General features: G+C 38.1%; 1 protein-coding gene across 12 annotated transcripts in view; it reads left to right on the top strand.

Moving 5' to 3' along the window:
• The window catches only part of LOC137256006 (histone deacetylase 4-like), a 156,886-nt gene that overhangs the window by 85,866 nt on the left and 52,710 nt on the right, over window positions 1–18,310 (top strand). For 4 of the 12 annotated variants that reach the window (XM_067793646.1, XM_067793651.1, XM_067793655.1 and 1 more), the window contains 5 exons: window positions 6,471–6,685; window positions 10,812–10,895; window positions 15,567–15,681; window positions 16,833–16,953; window positions 17,865–17,980. In XM_067793646.1, coding sequence (XP_067649747.1) covers window positions 6,471–6,685; window positions 10,812–10,895; window positions 15,567–15,681; window positions 16,833–16,953; window positions 17,865–17,980 — 651 coding nt within the window. The remainder of the gene's footprint in view (window positions 1–6,470; window positions 6,686–10,811; window positions 10,896–15,566; window positions 15,682–16,832; window positions 16,954–17,864; window positions 17,981–18,310) is intronic. The other 8 variants (XM_067793649.1, XM_067793656.1, XM_067793657.1 and 5 more) reach the window with 5 other exon arrangements.

Consider the following 18,310-nt stretch of genomic DNA (forward strand, 5'->3'; position numbering starts at 1 on the left):
ATAGAAGCTTACTCGCTCGCTCACTCACTCACTCACTCAAAGTGCAGATGTGATATTGTCAAAGTGCAGCTGTTATATTGCTGAAACCGTCATAAAAGCATAAAAACTCACTCGCACCATCAGGCACAGGTAGCACAGTTGTTGAAGTACAGCGTGATATTGCTGAAATATTGCTGAAACTGTCATAAAACCTCACTCACTCACTCATAGGCATAGGTAGCATAGCTGCCTGAGTGCAGTGGTTCGACCCATGGACATTGTGTAATTGAAGGTTTAAATTCTGATTGACCCCTGTTATATTTCCTGGTTTGTTAGCATCATACCATTGAATGTGTGTTCCACCAAACAGATTCGTGTGAAGGACCTGAATCATTAGGACTGGCTTTCCACATTGACTGGCATGCTATGGTATACCTGGCATAATGTTTGCATCTGGTTAAACCTAACTTGCGCATACTCAGATCAGTGTCAGGCATAAGGCCACTAAGGCCACTAGACTGACAGTTAGTCTCTGACCATATAATTTTGACTGTAACAAATAAACTCATTTATATTGAACAGGAGCCCCAGGGAGACTTGTAGACTTGTTTTATTTCATGCTTTACCACTGCAGAGCTAGGCTGTAGGAAAAATAATATGGTTCAGGGACTGTGAAACAGATGAAAAGGCTATAAGAAACAGAGTATTTGTATTCTGTATAATTTTTTACCCCAGATCAGACATTTCTAATTTTTGGATACTAAAGTTTTCCTTAATCAGAGTGAGCGAGTTTTATACCATTCTTAACAATATTCCAGCAATATCATGACACCAGATATTGACCTCACATTGTGCCCAATAGGGTAGTTGAACCCATGTATTAGGCATGACAAGCGAACACTATCACCACAAGGCTACCCAACTGCCCTTTCCTTAATGAGAGAATATAGGACGGCGTTAATATTGCTTTGAACATTAAGAGGTATCAGTTATTGTCCAGGACATATGAAGGGTATCAAATGTGGTCCTTGTCACTTGTAGGGTATCAAACAGAGTCCTGGATATTTGGAAGGTGTCAAATAGGGTTGTGGACTGTTAGAGGGTATCAGATATGGTTAATGCTTCACATCACATTCTTCAAAGCATGACAGACTAATTTTGTGTGAATGTTTAGTATGTGTTTCTAAATGTAAGAGAAAATGGAACATTTGAAGCGATTTATGATCCTGTGACATTTGTCAAGGTAAACCTTTTTACAAAACTGTCATAACAATTTGAATTAAATCACTTCAATGTTTTTAACAGGTTTTTGCTATAAAACAGGCTTTCGATATAAAATTTTCATAATCTTTTCATAATCTGCAGATGTTTGATCGTTGAGCATACAATTTACTGCATACATTAGTGAATGATGAGGGGATATATGTGTGCACTGTGCGTTCAACAATAATATGCTCTTAAATGACGCTATTGACGTCATTACCACGACCCCTGACCTTGCTATAAACGGGATGGGGGTCTTGACATTCCCTTCCTGTGTTTAAAGGGATGCCATGTGAGGTATACAAGATAACTAATTATATGAAAATATTTCCATGGTAAAATAAAGTCATATTTTATAATGGAAATCGGTTTGCAGCACATTCCTTTCTCATGAGAATGTAACAATGCCTTTAGTGTTTTTGATCGGGGACGTCAGAACAATACAATATTTGTACTCTTGACTTAAGGCTATGTTTGTGTGGCACTTGACTACATAGACGGTGCTCAGCTATAGTTATCTACAACTTGTTATTGATGTTAAGGATGACTGATTTTGAAATATTTATATTGAATGAAATGTACATCTGTGCCATTTATAATATCAAAGCGTGAGGAAAAGTTAAACCGTGGGAAATCTTAGTGATCGCCAGCCTCATCGCTGTGACTTTTAAAGAGGCTTTTGAGGTCTGGATGAAGCAAAAGTTAACAAGATGGAGGAGGAAATGTTGAGTGAAATTTTGAAGTGGCATATCTAGTTGTGGTGTCTAAATCATCTATGGTGACACATTGGAGAGTTGTGTCCCTTGAGCAGGACAGGAACCGTTTATCCTGTGATCTAGGCCTGTCAGCACGAAACCAGTACTTTTGGGTTTTGCTGAAGATGTAAATGTTAGAGGCTTCCATTTTGGGGGCTTTCATCTGACATTAAAATTCTCTTTCTCTCAAGTATCGTTAGTTCAGGTGTATTTTCATTACGTGTAGTTTTCAAGGATATTCTTCTCTTGCAAATATGCAGTTTGTCCAATACAAGCCCTGATAGTAAAATTTGATAATTCGGCTCTTGCTGCATAACAGCATGTTGCCCACAGGATTTAACTATGCCCTTTTCAGGTGGTGGAGTTGCAGTACACAACAGCGCTGGCTGGATCAAACATTCATGATGCACTTCTTGTTATGGAAATTACCACGCTTTCAGAAATGACGTGATATACTCACAACTTTTCATTTTCAATAATTAATGTCTGAGAGACTTGCATCCTGAAGTGCAAAATTTCACACTAAAAAGATATTTGTGGGAAACTTTTCCAATGTAATGAGTTTAGAGTAGGTTCGTTCAAAGCATGTGGATTTTCTTTGTCATGAGCACCTGTGGACTACAAAGGTTCTGGTGGTTGGAGGCGGATTGGATCTTCACTATTGATTGTCTGGAACCTTTTTGGGAAGAAGGTTTTCTTCCCTGAATTTAGAAATTATTTCAGGTTTTGTGTGAAAAAGCAGAATATACGAGTGGAGTGCTGGCATTTGCAAACAATTTTTTAATAAAAGTTTGTGGTTATGTAAAAGAAAAAAGTTTTTATGATTTGTTTGTTAGGTTGTTGTTTACAGCATTCAGCAGTATTATATATCTGATGGTGGTTTGTATAGTTTTGATTTTTGCGCAAACCAGTGGTTGACATCATGAGCATCGGTCTAAGTAATTTGATATGCATACACCGTAGATCTCCTGTAACATTTTGAAATTTAGATGTCATTTCCTTGCATTTTAAAGCATGTTGTTGTCCTCATTCACATCTCAAATTAGCTGGGAGAAACCTTTTTCTATTTTGTTGTTTCCTTTGGGAAAATAGGTTTTTCAGTCACTTGATCACAGAACACAAAATGCTTTGCATGGAGAACACACAGGTAGAAAATATCATGCATGAAATGTAAATTTATTTGCGTCAGACACATTTTTTTTTGCATTAATGCAACCACTAAGGTACTCATGGGTAGGTGAAGGCCAATTCTAACCCGGCATAGGGTGGTTCAATTCAAGCTGTGTTTAACATGACGTATTTGTGGTGGCGAGTGGTCCTGTGCATAGTGCTCAGGTCACAAAATCAGTTGAAGTTAAGCACTGTCGAGCTCAGACAGTCCTTGGATAGGTGGCCGTGTTTGGCAGTTTGACTCCTGAGAGTTTCTAGGATGTCGGTCCTGCCCCACAACGAAGCACATGTGAAACATGTGGTCTCACCTAAGGCAAGAGAGTTTATTACTGCATCTGTTCACCCAGTAGAAAATGGGTACCCGGTGAGATAAAGTGATGTGACTATAACCTTCTAGTGCCTAACAGGGAGCTTGGGTTATCCAGGGTAATAATAATGATGATTAGTATGTCCCTTAGAGCATGTCCCTTAGTGATGTGGATGAGACGCCATATAAGTACTCTTATTATTATTATTATTATCATTATTATTATTATTACATAACAGCTCCTGTAGCTGTTCTTGAGCCCATTCCACAAACAGATTCTAGTGCTAAGACATTCAGAACTTCCTTGCTCCTATCTTAGCAGGGGCGATGGTGTAGGCCGGTGGTTAAAGCGTTCGCTTGTCACACAAAAAACCCGGGTTCAATTCTCTACATGGGTACAATGTGTGAAGCCAGTACAGTTGTTGACCAAGGTGAAGAGAAGATGTATATTGTCAAACAAGATGTTTTTCTTCAATATCCTAGAGCTTATATACTAAATAAGAGTCCTACTCAAGCATAGAATAATTGGCCTCAACTCCAGAAATTGTTCTCATTTCCATTTGGATTTGTAGATAAAAATATTTGGATTAATTGTTTTATTATTAGGTAGCTCTATTTCTGGGACAATGTCAGTCTGTTTTAAGTATACAATTTAAATAGGAAGGACATGATTAATTTCTAGTGCCTTTTGAACAAATACTTGTGCCAAAATGTCCAAACACAATAATGTAAACACACTTCTCCTAAGTATTGAAAGTGGCCTATTCAGTTTGCATTTGTGTCTATATATACCGACATTTATTTGTGGGCTGATTCCACTCTACGCTGATGCATAATTTCTGCTGGAATGAATAATGCACAAATTGTTTCATGAAAAAGCATTTTTAACGAAATTATTTATAAGTCGGCTGTTACTGGTCTATAAATAACCAATAGGTTTGGGACAGCAGGAGAAATGTATAAAAATACCTCAAGAGGACTATTAATACCCGGGTTGAATGGTAACGTGTGTGTAAATACCCCTTGGCTCTGAATATCATTAGGAGGCCTGCCCTTAGTATGGAATGAAGACTTGTAAGTAATGTATGCTTAAAGGTAGAATGGATGTGGAAACCTTGGAAGGTTGTTTGGGGATGTATGTCTGAAGAAGGTCAGTTACCACAGTTATTGCTTGTTTGGCATTTATTTAGAATTAGAGTAATTAGCTTAGATGCTAAAGGGTTTGATGCTGTTATTGTCTAATGGTTGAAACTGCGAGGGTTAAAGCTGAGATGATTGATGTCGTGAATGTCATAATTGTTTGCCAATAGCCAAGATGGTCGGTAGTGTTACAGGTCCTTTTATTGGTTTGTGGATGGTTGAAACAGATGGTTCATGGAGTGAATTAATGGTTTGATTGCCATAAGCATCAGTTGACAGTCGAAACAGGGAGAGTTAGAGATGAGATTGGTAATGGAATTAAAGGGCCAGACTGGCATAATGGTAAGGTTTGAGGTGTAGAGTGTCGTCATGAATCTGTCCTCTTTTACAGGGTATACATTTTATACAGGGTAGATAGTGCCTGTGCATACCTACCTTAGTGTAAGATTGGGTCCATGAAGTCTCAAATGGATTAGTATTGTAGAGTTTATTTCATTAATTAGTCCAGTATTGCAGATATGTTGGGACATGCAGCAAAATAATTCATGCAGGTCACTAAGAGCAAGACGTCATGAAGTAAGTCTCCAACACAGGTGGGATTAAAAATTGATGAATGTAAATTGTGTAGAATTAACCACCTCTCTGTTGGCTGAAGTAACACATCTATCATGCATGCTTCCTTTTGTTGTCATGGCTGGCTGCTGCTGATGTTCGGAGTGTGGACACCTACAAGGAGGCCTGCTGTCCTCTTGATGATTTAGGCTGTCTCCATTGTCTAGTTGAGGAAGTGTGGAAGGGTGATAGTTCATACACTGACCAATTTGAAAGAACATGCATGGTATCATGTCTGGTGATCCTGTTTTTAACAAATGTAATTACAAAATGTGTCAATAATGGACTCACTTACTCAGAGTGGTGGGTAGCCCAGTGGTTAAAGTGTTCGCTTGTTATGCGCAAGACATGCTTTGATTCGTCCCATGGGTACAATGTGTGAACCCCATTTCTGATGTTCCTCACCATGATATTGCTGGAATATTGCCAAAAGCAGCATAAACCTCACTCACTCACTCACTCACTCACTCAAATCCCATGTGATTTCTTGGCATCGCAAAACCATGTTATGATAATCTAATCTAAGATATTAGATTCAGTACATTCCTACATCATGGAGCATTAATCAGAACATTCTGTTTCCATGATGTGTATCAGGTTTGTTGTGCATGTGAAGGCATGTCCTGTGGTTTTTTGCAGTGTTAATTATGACCTTTAAGTTGACTTTTACTTGCTCCATTAGCATGACAATGTTGAATTTGTAGCTCACCTGCCTTGAAGGTCAAGTGAGTTTATGTTGTGGCTTATGTCGGATGATGGAGGGACAGTGAGAAGCCAAGTGGTTAAAGCGTTCACTCATCACGCTGAAGACCCAGGTTTGATTCCCCCTATGATACATTATGTGAAGCCCTATCCTGGTGGTATTGCATAAATATTGCTAAAAGTGGTGTTAAAGTAAATTCGTATGTCAGGCCCTGTGACCCACATGTTGCAGGTTTTTCACATATTTTCACATATTATCAGTCTGATGCCACTATCAACAAGGGGTGGCCTAGAGAGTAAAGTGGTAATTGCTTCAAAGATCCAAGTTCGATTCGTGATGTGAATACAGTATGTGAAGCATTTTCTGCTGTTCCTGAGCGTAATATTACTGGAAAATTGCTAGAAGAGGTGTACAACCATACCCACTGGTCCACTGGCTCAGGATCATCAGGGTTTATCTATTTATTTACATTGATTTTCTTTAGAAGGTCTGACTGTTTATCTGACCACAAATTTAAAGCTACTTTGTTTACCTCCAACAGATCTGACTCAGACGTCCCCGCTGGCTTCGCCGGAGTTAGCGCGACGGCAGTTCCGGGGCCCTCCGGAACTGTACCAGGACCAGCACCTCCAGAGAGAGATCGCCAACATCAAACAGCAGCAGCAGCTACAGCACCAGTTCCTCTTGCAACAGTATGAGCAACAGCGACAACAGTTGGAACAAGAACACGAGAAGCAACTCCATGAACACATCAAGGTTGGTGTCCTCGTTCACTGATGTAGCCAGTAGTCCCATTTATTGTCTTCTTTGGCCTGTTTCCTCAAAGTGGTCTTTTCGCTAAGATGGTAATAATCCGGGGTCTTAGCGCTACGACTGTCGAAAGATCTGTGTTAAAGTATGAGAGTTGTGATCACCTTAGCACTACGATTGCTTTGTTAAACTGGTCCCTGGTCTTTTACACAGACTTATATGAAAACATTTCCATGGAAAAATAAAGTCATATTTAATAATATGCAGGTTATTGATTTCTTGGCCTCTTTCCTCAAAGTGGTCTTTTCTGTAAGATGGTAATAATCCTTTGGCCCTTTAAAGTTTGTGAGTTACGATCACCTAAGCGCTATGATTGCTTTGTAAAACTGGCCCCTGGTCTTTTACATAAGCACTTCGTTGAGTGTGGCCTTAGATCTAGTCTGCCCCAAAGCATCGTTCCAGAAATCTGTCTTAGTGCAAAGGTGATCATTGCTTCCATACTATAACTTAGGCCTCATCACGCAGCACAAAGATTGTTTATCTGCATGGGACCTGGGACTCATTAGATACTCTGAGTTTTTTAGATGAAGTGATCTTAGCCCATTGAGATAATAACTAAAATATTCATCATCATAAGATTGCTGATGGGAATGGAACCGGGGCTCATTATATATCTAAGGTCTGTTAGACAAAGTACTAAGGTGATGATAACTGTCATACTTTATCTTATGCATAATCCGTATCAAGCTTGTCAGGACCTTGTTCCTCAATATGCTCTTAGCTCTACAAAACTCATAAGTCTGCCTCATCTCTGTGATTGGACAGAGCCTCCTGCTGCACAGGTTTTGGGTGTTCTCCATTCTGGTTTTCACTGGACTCTTCTCTCATCATTGACTTACGTATTGTCTCACACATTTGTAACTTCTCGTTTCATTTTGGATGGTGTCTTGTAACCCATCTGAGGCCATGTTTATGACTGGACTCTATCTAAGTGTACTTTGGCATGGAGACAAAAATAGTCCAGTACTATTACCAAGGAAAGGTAACTCTGAATGTCCAAACATGGCTATTTCTTGAATATCTTTCGTCTCGTGGGCAGAACAGTGATGCAGTCATTCCCTTTGTAAATATGTGTCAGTGGTAAACGTTCCTCATCCTTTAGCTCAAGGTTTATGTTTAAATTGTGCTTTTCATAGTTTAGTGAAGTTTAACAGTTTGATGCTGATGCCATTTTCATAGTTCGAAATGCGTTTTACTATGTGCAGTTTGATTGGTTTGTTATTCTTGGTTATGATGGTGTACAATAGGGGTATGAGTCTAGTTGTTGGTCAGGAAAAGACGGGAGTAGTTTCTCACACTGTCCATGAAGTTTGGATAAATGTACAGGAACTGATACAATTAATGCACTTTAAGTTTGAATACACGGACTGTTGGTAAGTGATGTAAACTTCCATGACTTGCTTTGGATACTGTCAACAGCCCTTTGGAATGTTTTCAGCATGAATGATATAAATATGTAAATTACTGTCATGATGACAGTAAGGGTGAATCCTAGAAATCTGTTAAGTATCTCAGAATCTTTCGTCTCTTGCCCACCACATTTCAGTGAAGGGCTAGTAGCAATGTGCTGTATTTCCCTGTACAGAGTTGCTTCCCTTGGGAATGAATAAAATAGTGATTGCGGGTGTGAATCCCAGTTCTTGACTGTTAAGGTTTTCTGGGACTAAGCTGGTTCTCATCTCCTTTTGCATACACTAACTTTCGATATGTGATAATGGTGCCAATCTTTCTTCTGGTATTTGATTTCTGGTGAGTTAGTATGGTCCAAATTACGTGACTGCCAAATATGACTTTTTCTAGACTGCACCAAGAGTATGATCATGTTGCAGCTGTCATAGCCGTTGACAGTGGAATTAGTTAGGTAATTTGGGGATGGTTAGATTGGATGTTTGTTGTTCCTGCAAGGATTATCGATCCCTTACTGTGTCAACTGACAATGATTAGCCCATTACACCGAAATGGTATGGAACATTGTTTGTACTGAGGTCTCACGAAGTACCATGACCTACTAACGTCTGTAGCTGGCCGTTGGAGGCAACTAGATGAATGGATTGTGCGAGTCACTGCTCCTACTATCAATCATTGGACTGAGCAGCCATATATACTGTAGCCAGACTTCAAAAGTACGACATGAATATGTCATCCCAATTGATGCTCTCAACATCAATCTCTGGATTGAGCAGTCAAGCGTACTGTAGCCATCCTTCAAAAAGTTTGACTACTGAAGAGTATGGCATGGTTATGTCATGTTCCAGTTGAAGCTCTCGACGTCAATCACTGGATTGAGTGGTTATGTATTTAGTCAGCCATTGTATAGTTTGACCATTGCTCACCTAAAGGCAGGAAGGAAAGCAAAAATGCTGAAAATTCACCAGTCAAAGTAACAGTCCTTTTGGTGCTAAAAGTATATTGGCTATTAATGAAGTGTGTATGCGGTGAAAGAAACACTATTTAAACAATACATTTCTTGTAAGATAACATCACATGATTATGTCTTCATATACCAACTAATGCTCATGACATCATTCATTGGATTGATGATATCTACAGAGAGCTGCAATAATATAGCATTGCTGAGTATGACATTATGTCATAATATTCCGACTGATGCTTATGACATTCATTGGATTGGTGATATCCACAGAGAGGTGTCATAATATGGTATTGCTGAGTATGACATTATGTCATCATATTCCAGCTGATGCTCATGATGTCATTCATTGGATTGATGATATCTACAGAGAGGTGTCATAACATGGTATTGCTGAGTATGACATTATGTCATCATATTCCAACTGATGCTCATGATGTCATTCATTGGATTGATGATATATAGAGAGAGGTGTCATAATATGATATTGCTGATGTCAACCACTGGGTTGTATGACCCAGATTCAGGTATTTACAGAGCAGTTATATATCTGAACTGTTGTTGAATTGGTAGTTGAGAACAAATAATTTCACAGAGACATTGTCTCAGTTAAGTTTGTTAGACAATGACAGTTTGTGAGGATTTGTATTTGTGCCAGGCAATGGGGTAGCCAGTGGTTAAAGCATTTGCTCATCACGTTGAAGATCCAGGTTCAATTTCCTACATGGGTACAATGTCTGAATCTCATTTCTGGTGTCCCCACTCATTTTTGCCAGATTTGGCTGCATCCCTTGAAGACCCTGTCAGGACTAACAATGTGGCCCATGTATAATTTGGATGTGCGTAAATGTATGTGGGATGTGGTTTGGGCTTTGACGTGTGAAGTGAGACCCTGAATGTAGTTGTACTGAAACTGAACCAGAAATGTGTCTGACTGCTTTACAGCTAATGAGTCAACAATAAGAAGATTATATCACAGCTGTTTATCATATCATGGACATCTAAGGAGCTTTGTATGTCAATCCATTAACTAGACAAATGAGGTAAACTGGCAGGAACTACCTTCGTAAAGTTTGTAATATTTATTGAATGAAAACATAATGTGTTGACAATCTGTGAGTCTTAGGGTTTGTTTTAGACACACAGAAGCTTACTTTTATGGGAAAGGTCTGTTAAAGAGGTATTTTAGATCATGTTCGAAGCACATGCACCTGCAAATGTATAAACAGGCTGTAGGAGGTTCAAGTCTTTCCTTAAATGTGTGGAGGTACCCCTATGAAGAGTGTGTCATAGTAGAGACTATAAGATGATAGTGATGTTGGTGTTGATGTCGTAAATGGTGATGATGTATTAAATAGTTATGATGTTGATGATGCTGTTATGGTGATGATGCTGTAAATGTTGATTCAGTAAAAGGTGATGGTGCAGTAAAAAAATGGAAATGATGCTGTAAATTGTGATGATGAAGAAAAAGGTCATGCAGTAAATGGTGATGATGTTGCTAATGGTCACAATAATGGTGATGATGCTGTAAATTGTGATGATGCAGTAAATGGTGATGAAGGTGTTAACGGTGATGCTGTAAATGGTGATGATGTAGTAAATTGTGATGATGCAGTAAAAGGTGATGTTGCAGTAAATAGTGATGTTAATGGTGATGTTGTTTTAATGCATTTTGCTCGTGGCATTGTCCTGCCGTAGATTACTCCAGGTTATTGGTCATTGCAGCTACAGAGGCAGCACCTAGAACAGGAACACCAGAAACAAGTCCACCAACTTATCAAGGTGGGTTAGCTACTTCTGCTTCTGTTTCACTCTGTTGGTCCATCTGTCTGTCTGTCCATCCCCATGTTTGTACACACGTGGTTGCTTGGCTCTCTTTCATGTTCTTCTTTGCTATCCTCTGGGCCTCTAAGCTTTTCAGTTCTTCCAATCTTCAGGACGGTGGGATTGAGGTTCACCAAGTGGATGAAGTTATGACTTTTCTCCTTCCATCTTTGTAGTCTTGTACACTTGTGATGTTGTTTGTTTCTTTTATTCCCCACAATGTACAAATGAGAGCTGTCGGTGCCAAGGCAGATGGGCCTGTTTGATGACCTCACTTCAGATGATGGCTGATTACAATTTGTACAATTTGTTACCTTAGCTTCAGCACTCCCGTTTGAGGGTATTGTGCAAGTTGCAGTCCTTGAACTCTTTCTGGGATAATCTCTTTCTAGATTACAAAGGCTCATCTTAGGTTGGCATTTTTAGAATCTCTCCTTCAACTTGAATCACAGGTGAATATTTTGTGATAATTTGGAAGTGTATTGCAGGAAGTGATGGGATAGTATCTATCAAGTGACCAAATCCTTTGTATTTTGAGTTCATCATCAGCTTTTGATGTCCCTGGAATAGGGTGATGTTGATTGATTCAGCCAATGGGAAAATTTGTTGTGGTTAATGGTATTTCTTCGTAGAGTTGCAGCTGTTGTATTTTTTTTTTAAATGCTATTTGCAGTACAATTTTAGGAATGTGAAAATCTGTTTTCTGCAAAGATTTCTCATGTCTGTGTTATTAGGTTATCTATTTGGATAAGATTAAGATTTTTGTGGTTCCAAACTAGCATCGTCACAAATGTTCACTGGTGCAAAAGGTTTGTGGGTATTTTCAACATACACAAGGCAGAGGATAGTGGATAAGTTCACATTCATTTTAAGATTTTGACAATTGAGATCTAAAACTAATATTATATGGAACACAGTTTCATCAACCAGTCTCAATAAAATCTTTTTGTTCAACAAAACATTACAGAAAATAAATAACATGTTAATATAACATATTAACATGTCAATATGTAAGGAAGGGAATGAAATTACATGCTAACTAATTATCAGTTATAGTTCAGAATAACAGAAAATAGATTGATCTCAGATTTCGGATTGATATTGTTTACTAATTATAGCACCTAGACAATTGTAAACCTGATGCCTTCTTGTCGATATTGGTTTGCTCAGTCGGAGCAGATCAGTGCCCTTTCAATATGTCGGAGTTTCCATTTGATGGTAGATATCTCGGCTTAATATATCTTACATTGATTTCCTTAGCTTTACCTATTTCTGGACGACTATTTTAGTTGGCCATGGAGGTTGATCATGCAGTGACTCCTCTAGATAATGGCTTTTCTTGGTGAGATGTTGGGTTATTTACGGTAATGGAACTGTTTTGATGCCCATTTTGCGCTATTTCTGTCGTATCTATCTAAATTTGGAACCAAGATTCATTTGAAAAAATGCCTTGTATATTCTGTATCATCTACTTTGATCTCGAGAAATTTTGAGTTTGCTGTGGATATTTTGATTCTGTTTCAATTTCGAGTTTCATCTGTTGAAAATATCACTTAACTGCTAAATATATAAAGTAGTGTTGTGTTTTTAAATCTGTGAGAGATAATAGCATTTGTCATGTTTTATACATGTGGATAGTGAATTATTGAGGTAATGTTGAAAGTGTTGGATGTTTTGGCTAGAAGAACCCATACCATCTGATAATCATTTCTTGTTAACTGTTCACTTGGAGGCTGTTGATAGACTTGCTTATTTTTGTTGCTACGACTGGATAACTTTTGGAGAAATTCATAAATAAGTGTGAATCTTTACATTTGAAAACAATATGTTCCTGTGTTGGTAAAAGGGATACTATTACCTTCACAACTTACCTTACTAACAAATGTTTTCATTCTTCTTTATCAATCCATCTCACAGTGCCATTTATGAGAATTTTTTTTTGAATTGTTTATTTACTAGATAATATTTACAGAACTATTCACAACCAATTCATTGGTGAATTTTGTTGATGCAAGGGTTTCATAAAATATACTGCTTTCTATACAAATGTTGTATTTCCCTTTGATCACCTGAATGTCATGTTCATGTTATTGCACTGGCACCTTGGTATCTTGTGTGGAAAGTCTTAATGGGTTTATTTTATTTCATCCAGAAAAGAGAAATCTCCAAATAAATAATTCTGATTTCTCAAAGATATCAATGTGGCATTGCAGTTTTCTTTTATTAGTCACATGTATTTTTAAATTTTAAAAAAAAAGATATTAAGAAAGAAAAAAAAAATATTTGGATTAAAAGTATTTCACGTTTTTATTAAGAGGACAGATTTGAGATACTATACAATTCCTGTTCAACCTTATTCGTCAGATTTAGTGGGGTAAAATTTATGTCTTTGGTATAAACTTCCTTTTTGAAAGACACTAGTTAATAAATAAAATCAAATAGCTTTATCTGCTGTACAGGCTGGTGGGTTTTCCTGAGGTTGAATTTAATTCAGTATCTCATTTAGCCCGATAGGGTTTTGTCAGAACCAAGCTTCTGAGACCTGCAGGATAGCCTAGTGGTTAAAGTGCTTGCTTGTCTTGCTGTGGTACCGGGTTCGAATTTGACATGGGTACAATGTGTGAAGCTTATTTCTGGTGTGATAATGCTGGAACATTGCTAAAAAGCGGGCACAAATACAAACTCGCTCTTTCACTCTGAGATGTGTGCCACTTCAGATTTTCTTCAGTATTAAGCTGAAAGGTAGTGAAATTGGCCCAAACACATGTTACTAACTCTTTGAACTGCTCAGTTTCCATCAATTTGTGGACAGTTTGTGTTAAAAGAGAATGAATTTTTATTTTGAGACAAATATTTACTTCAGTACAACTAATAATATGTTTTCTCGCAACCAGCACTGACAGAAGTTTTATATGGTATTTTTAAAACGTAGAATAAGTCCTTGAAAATTTATTTCTTACATCTTAGGAGTGGTGGAGTAGCCTAGTTATTATGCGTTTGCTTGTCACTCTAAAGATCTGGGTTCCATTCCCTCGTTTATACAATGTGTGAAATCTTTTTTGTTTGTGTCACTGCCATGATATTGGAGTATTGCTAAAAGCAATGTAAAATTACACTCACTCTTTTATCTTTTATCTTGAATGGAGAAAACTTATTTTTGAATGCTTAAAAGTTAAAAGCACAGCCCCCATCTCACTACAGAGCTTGTGCCTGTAAGTTGAAACTATACGTACTTGTGATTGTACAGCTGGCAACTGCAGTTGTCTGTACAATAACAGTGTACTTCACCACCTTGGCTTTAAGTATTACAGCATTATCAGCCAGATTTTCAGAAGAGATCAGATATTATTTCTGTTTGAAAAGACTGATGTCCGTTTTTGGTCTGTTTGTGTAAATATGCAATGAAAGGACATCACTGTAACTTGAACAGAGTTAAATCATGAATAGTAGATAATATAATTGAGTTTAAGAAACATTGATTGTTGTTCTGTCTGTAAAGATAGAGAATGATTTGCCATGCTAGAAATGTGGTAAAAACATTTTGAATCTCAACACCTCTGAAGCGCGCAATTTGGTTCGCTTGTGTCATAAGTGTTCTAAAAAGTGCTGTAATAATTTTCATCATTTTCTATTTTCTAAACTCACCTGTTTGTTTGAGTGAGTATGATTATCTCTTGATAAAACATTCCAACAATGTCACATCACAAAGGTACCGAAATGGGTCTGCAGATGTTGTAACATTTTAGGGATTCGAACCCAGACTTTATCATTACAAATGACAAAGTAACCACTAGGCTACTCCTTGGGAAGTCAGTGACTGACATTGTGTTTTGAACCAAGGTCAGTTGAGGGTTAAATTCTTGACACAAGGGTGCCAACCTCTCTGATTTTTATAATAAATAAATTCACAACAAATTTTAGCCTCAAACCATGCCAGTATGTTTGCTTTAGAAATTCAGGAAATCTGAAGAAAATTCCATTAAAATTCAGGACCTAGATTTTTGAAGCTGTCTTAGCACTGAGATAGTCCTTAGTTTCGTATGTTAATGTTGAGTTACGACTATCTTAGTGCTAAGAGAGCTTCGAAAATCTTGGCCCAGGTACATAGACAAAAACATATATTTTCGTAGATTAAATACATTTTCGCCAAAAAGAGACAACATTAAGAAATGTAATGTTGATAATTTGGAAATCTGCTTTTGGAGGTATGTCAAATTAAAGCATCACTCTTGATTAGTGTCATATTATCTTTCTCAGAATCCATCTTGATTTGAAGTTTTTAGTTGACTGCTAATTTTATGGTAAAACTACTAATTTGGATCCTTGAAACTACTATTTGTAACACTTTGGGGTTGGCATCTCTGTGTTATATCTGTAGTTTACGGTAAATGCTGTACAGCAGAGTAAACCTTTTACAATCATTTCTGTATTCATTTACGGTCCCTAATCAATCAAAATACAAAAGGATATAATACAACACAAATAATTCATTTTTGGGGGGTCTGAATTTTTCAATTTGGTGCTTGTCCCCAGCCTTGAGACAAGGTGGCGAGAGGGGTGTACCATTAAATCTGGCGCTGGGGATGAGGGGAGGTAGGGTGCTGCTTTCACGGGTCGTTATTGTGTCAGGGTTACTTTGAGCAGCAGCAGCAGAAGAAGTTGGAGCAGCAGCAGAGGATCGAGAAGGAGCTGTTGGAGAAGGAGAGACTGGAGCAGATCAAGAACAAGAAGAAGACTGAAGAAAGTGAGTTGTCTCCCTTTTCCTTCATTTCAGTAAGTCCACATTACCTGTGAAGATCTGGGTTACAATTGATCTTCAGTTACCAGACTGGCTATTCTCGAAACATTCGTAGCCTTATGAAGTTCGTAAGCCCATTCATTCTTGACACATTGGTTATGATCAGAGTTAAGAATTCTTAGGGCTACGAACGTTTCGAGAATAAGGGCCCAGTGCCGGTCAAGAGGCGACTAGCAGGATGGGGTGATCAGGCTTACAGTCTTGGTTGACATGTCATTGTATTCCAGTTGTGAATATGAAATGAAAAACTCTATTTTATGATGTTATTATTTTTTTCATGCAGTCTTATTTCTCATGGTGTACTTGTGAAGATCTGTGTAAGAACTATCAGTAAATCATGCTGGCAAATAAAGGGATCGCGTAGTCAGACTTGCTGACTTGGTTAATATATCATCATATCCCAATTGCACAGATTGGTGCTCATGCTGTTGATCACTGGATTGTCTGGTTTAGATTGTATGATCTATAGACCACCGCCATATAGCTGGAATATTGTTGAGTGTGGCGTAAAATTAAGCTTACTCGCTTCCTTGTGAGTCAGGGTGGCAGGAAATGCATTGTTGCCTTTGCCGTTTGGCTGCAGTGGACTTTTCCCTGTGCATCATTAGCAAAGAGGATATGTATAAATTTGCTTAGATGGTTCGTTTGTCCTGACGTCTGTAGCATATGCCGGTAAATATTTCCAAATTGGAAGAATGAATTTTCCTATTCACATTGTATAAACTTTTTTATTGCTTTTTCTGGACTGGCTTTTAACTAATCTGTCTGAGCAATGTAACAAGTCTGTGTGCACATTGAAGGACTTTTATTGTAGAGAATTATTACGTTTCTGAACGATTAAAAGAGGTGATATTCCGTCTTTCAGCATCTTTGTAAATGCTTAAAGCCTGTTGGGATTATTGGTGAGATTTGGTTTCCATCAATCTAAGCTAGTCATAAGCAACTAAAAGGAACGTGTGGACAAGAGTTGGTTGATAGCATGTCTTTGTGCCCTGATTATATCAGTCTCTGCTCACAATATTGATCACAGGATTGTCTGGTTTAGAGATTGAGAAAGAAATATGCTAATCCTGATTTTGTCTTTCTTTTTTATTCAGGTGCCGTTGCATCTACCGAGGTCAAGCAGAAACTTCATGAATTTGTCCTTACCAAGAAGCAGCGTGAAGCTGCTGTCCGAGAACTGACCACTGGGTCACCACCACAGTTCAGACACCCATGGTAGGTCATCACGCATTCCAAGGCTGAATAATCTAGTGGTTGAAGCATTTGCTTGTCAGACCGAGGACAGTGTGAAGCCCATATGTGGTGTCCCCAGCCATAATATTGCTGGAATATTGCTTAAAGCTGCATAAAACTCACTCACTCACTCCTTTCAGTATTGAACTTGGGGAGAGAATTGCACATGGAAGCACAGTAGGCTAAGCGTTTGACATTTGGTTTCTTTGGGGCCTAAACTGGCTTGCAGGGCTCATAAAGTTAGGTTAGATGAGCAGGTGTGATTTCACTTCTCAGCAAAAGACCTGAAAACTTGAGAGGGAGTTTGCAATGCACTTTGAAAGTTTTGTTCTTAATTTGGTATTGACCAGTAGGTGAGTGCAATATGATTTCTTGAATCTTATTGGACGTGGACCATTGTGAAATATTTTGGGGCAGAGTTTGTAGCAGCAATATGGTGATCCGGTGGCCACAGTGTCTCCTAGACCAGCATTTGCTTGCTTCCCTCTAAAGCTTACCTTGAGCCTTTTGATGAGGCTTTGCGTAAGGCTTACCATTTGGTTATCTGGCTCCCAAACCATCGTAAATACATTTCAAAGGCAGCACCGACATTAGTCTTTAATGACTGAGCAAATGGTCATTCATTCATTCATTCATTCATTCATTCATTCATTCATTCATGCATTCATTCATGCATTCATGCATTCATTCATTCATTCATTTGTACATTCATTCATTCATTTGTACATTCATTCAATTTGTGTGTTATACCAAGAGGTAACCCTATTTTAGGACTAAAATTTTGCTCACCATATGCTTCTTGTGCGTTCAAGCAAAATGTGCTTGACTTGCTTATTGTTTCAAAGTTAGTGTCCCTTTCTGAAGACAATTAACATGGAAAATATATTTGACAGGGTACCAAACCAGGGATCGCTGGAACAGAGTTCTCCCCCACAAAGTAACTTGTCACCTCCGTACCCGCCTGGAATGCTGGGAAAATATGATGATGACTTTCCTTTACGAAAAACTGGTAAGTGCAATGTTGTTGATCTGTCTAGATTTAGATATGGAATGAATTGGGAAGTGCCACTTTTGAGTTGGAATGGTCACATTTTTGTTTGATTTATGTTTGGTTTTCTTTGGATGAATGTGCAAATATAGAATCTCACAAATAAATTTGGCAGCTTGCTCAGCCTTTTTTAATGAAGAGCATTCCTTGGAGATAGGCATTGTCACATTTACTGTCAACGTATCAAACATGTATTTTAACAAGAAATGTTTACTGCCAAAATATGATTAAAATGTTGTAAAAAGACATTTATGGAAATTGGAAATGGTCTGGAGCAAATTCTCTCTCTGA

The sequence above is a fragment of the Haliotis asinina genome, chromosome 11, assembly GCF_037392515.1.
Source record: "Haliotis asinina isolate JCU_RB_2024 chromosome 11, JCU_Hal_asi_v2, whole genome shotgun sequence".
Classification (NCBI taxonomy): Eukaryota; Metazoa; Mollusca; class Gastropoda; order Lepetellida; family Haliotidae; genus Haliotis; species Haliotis asinina.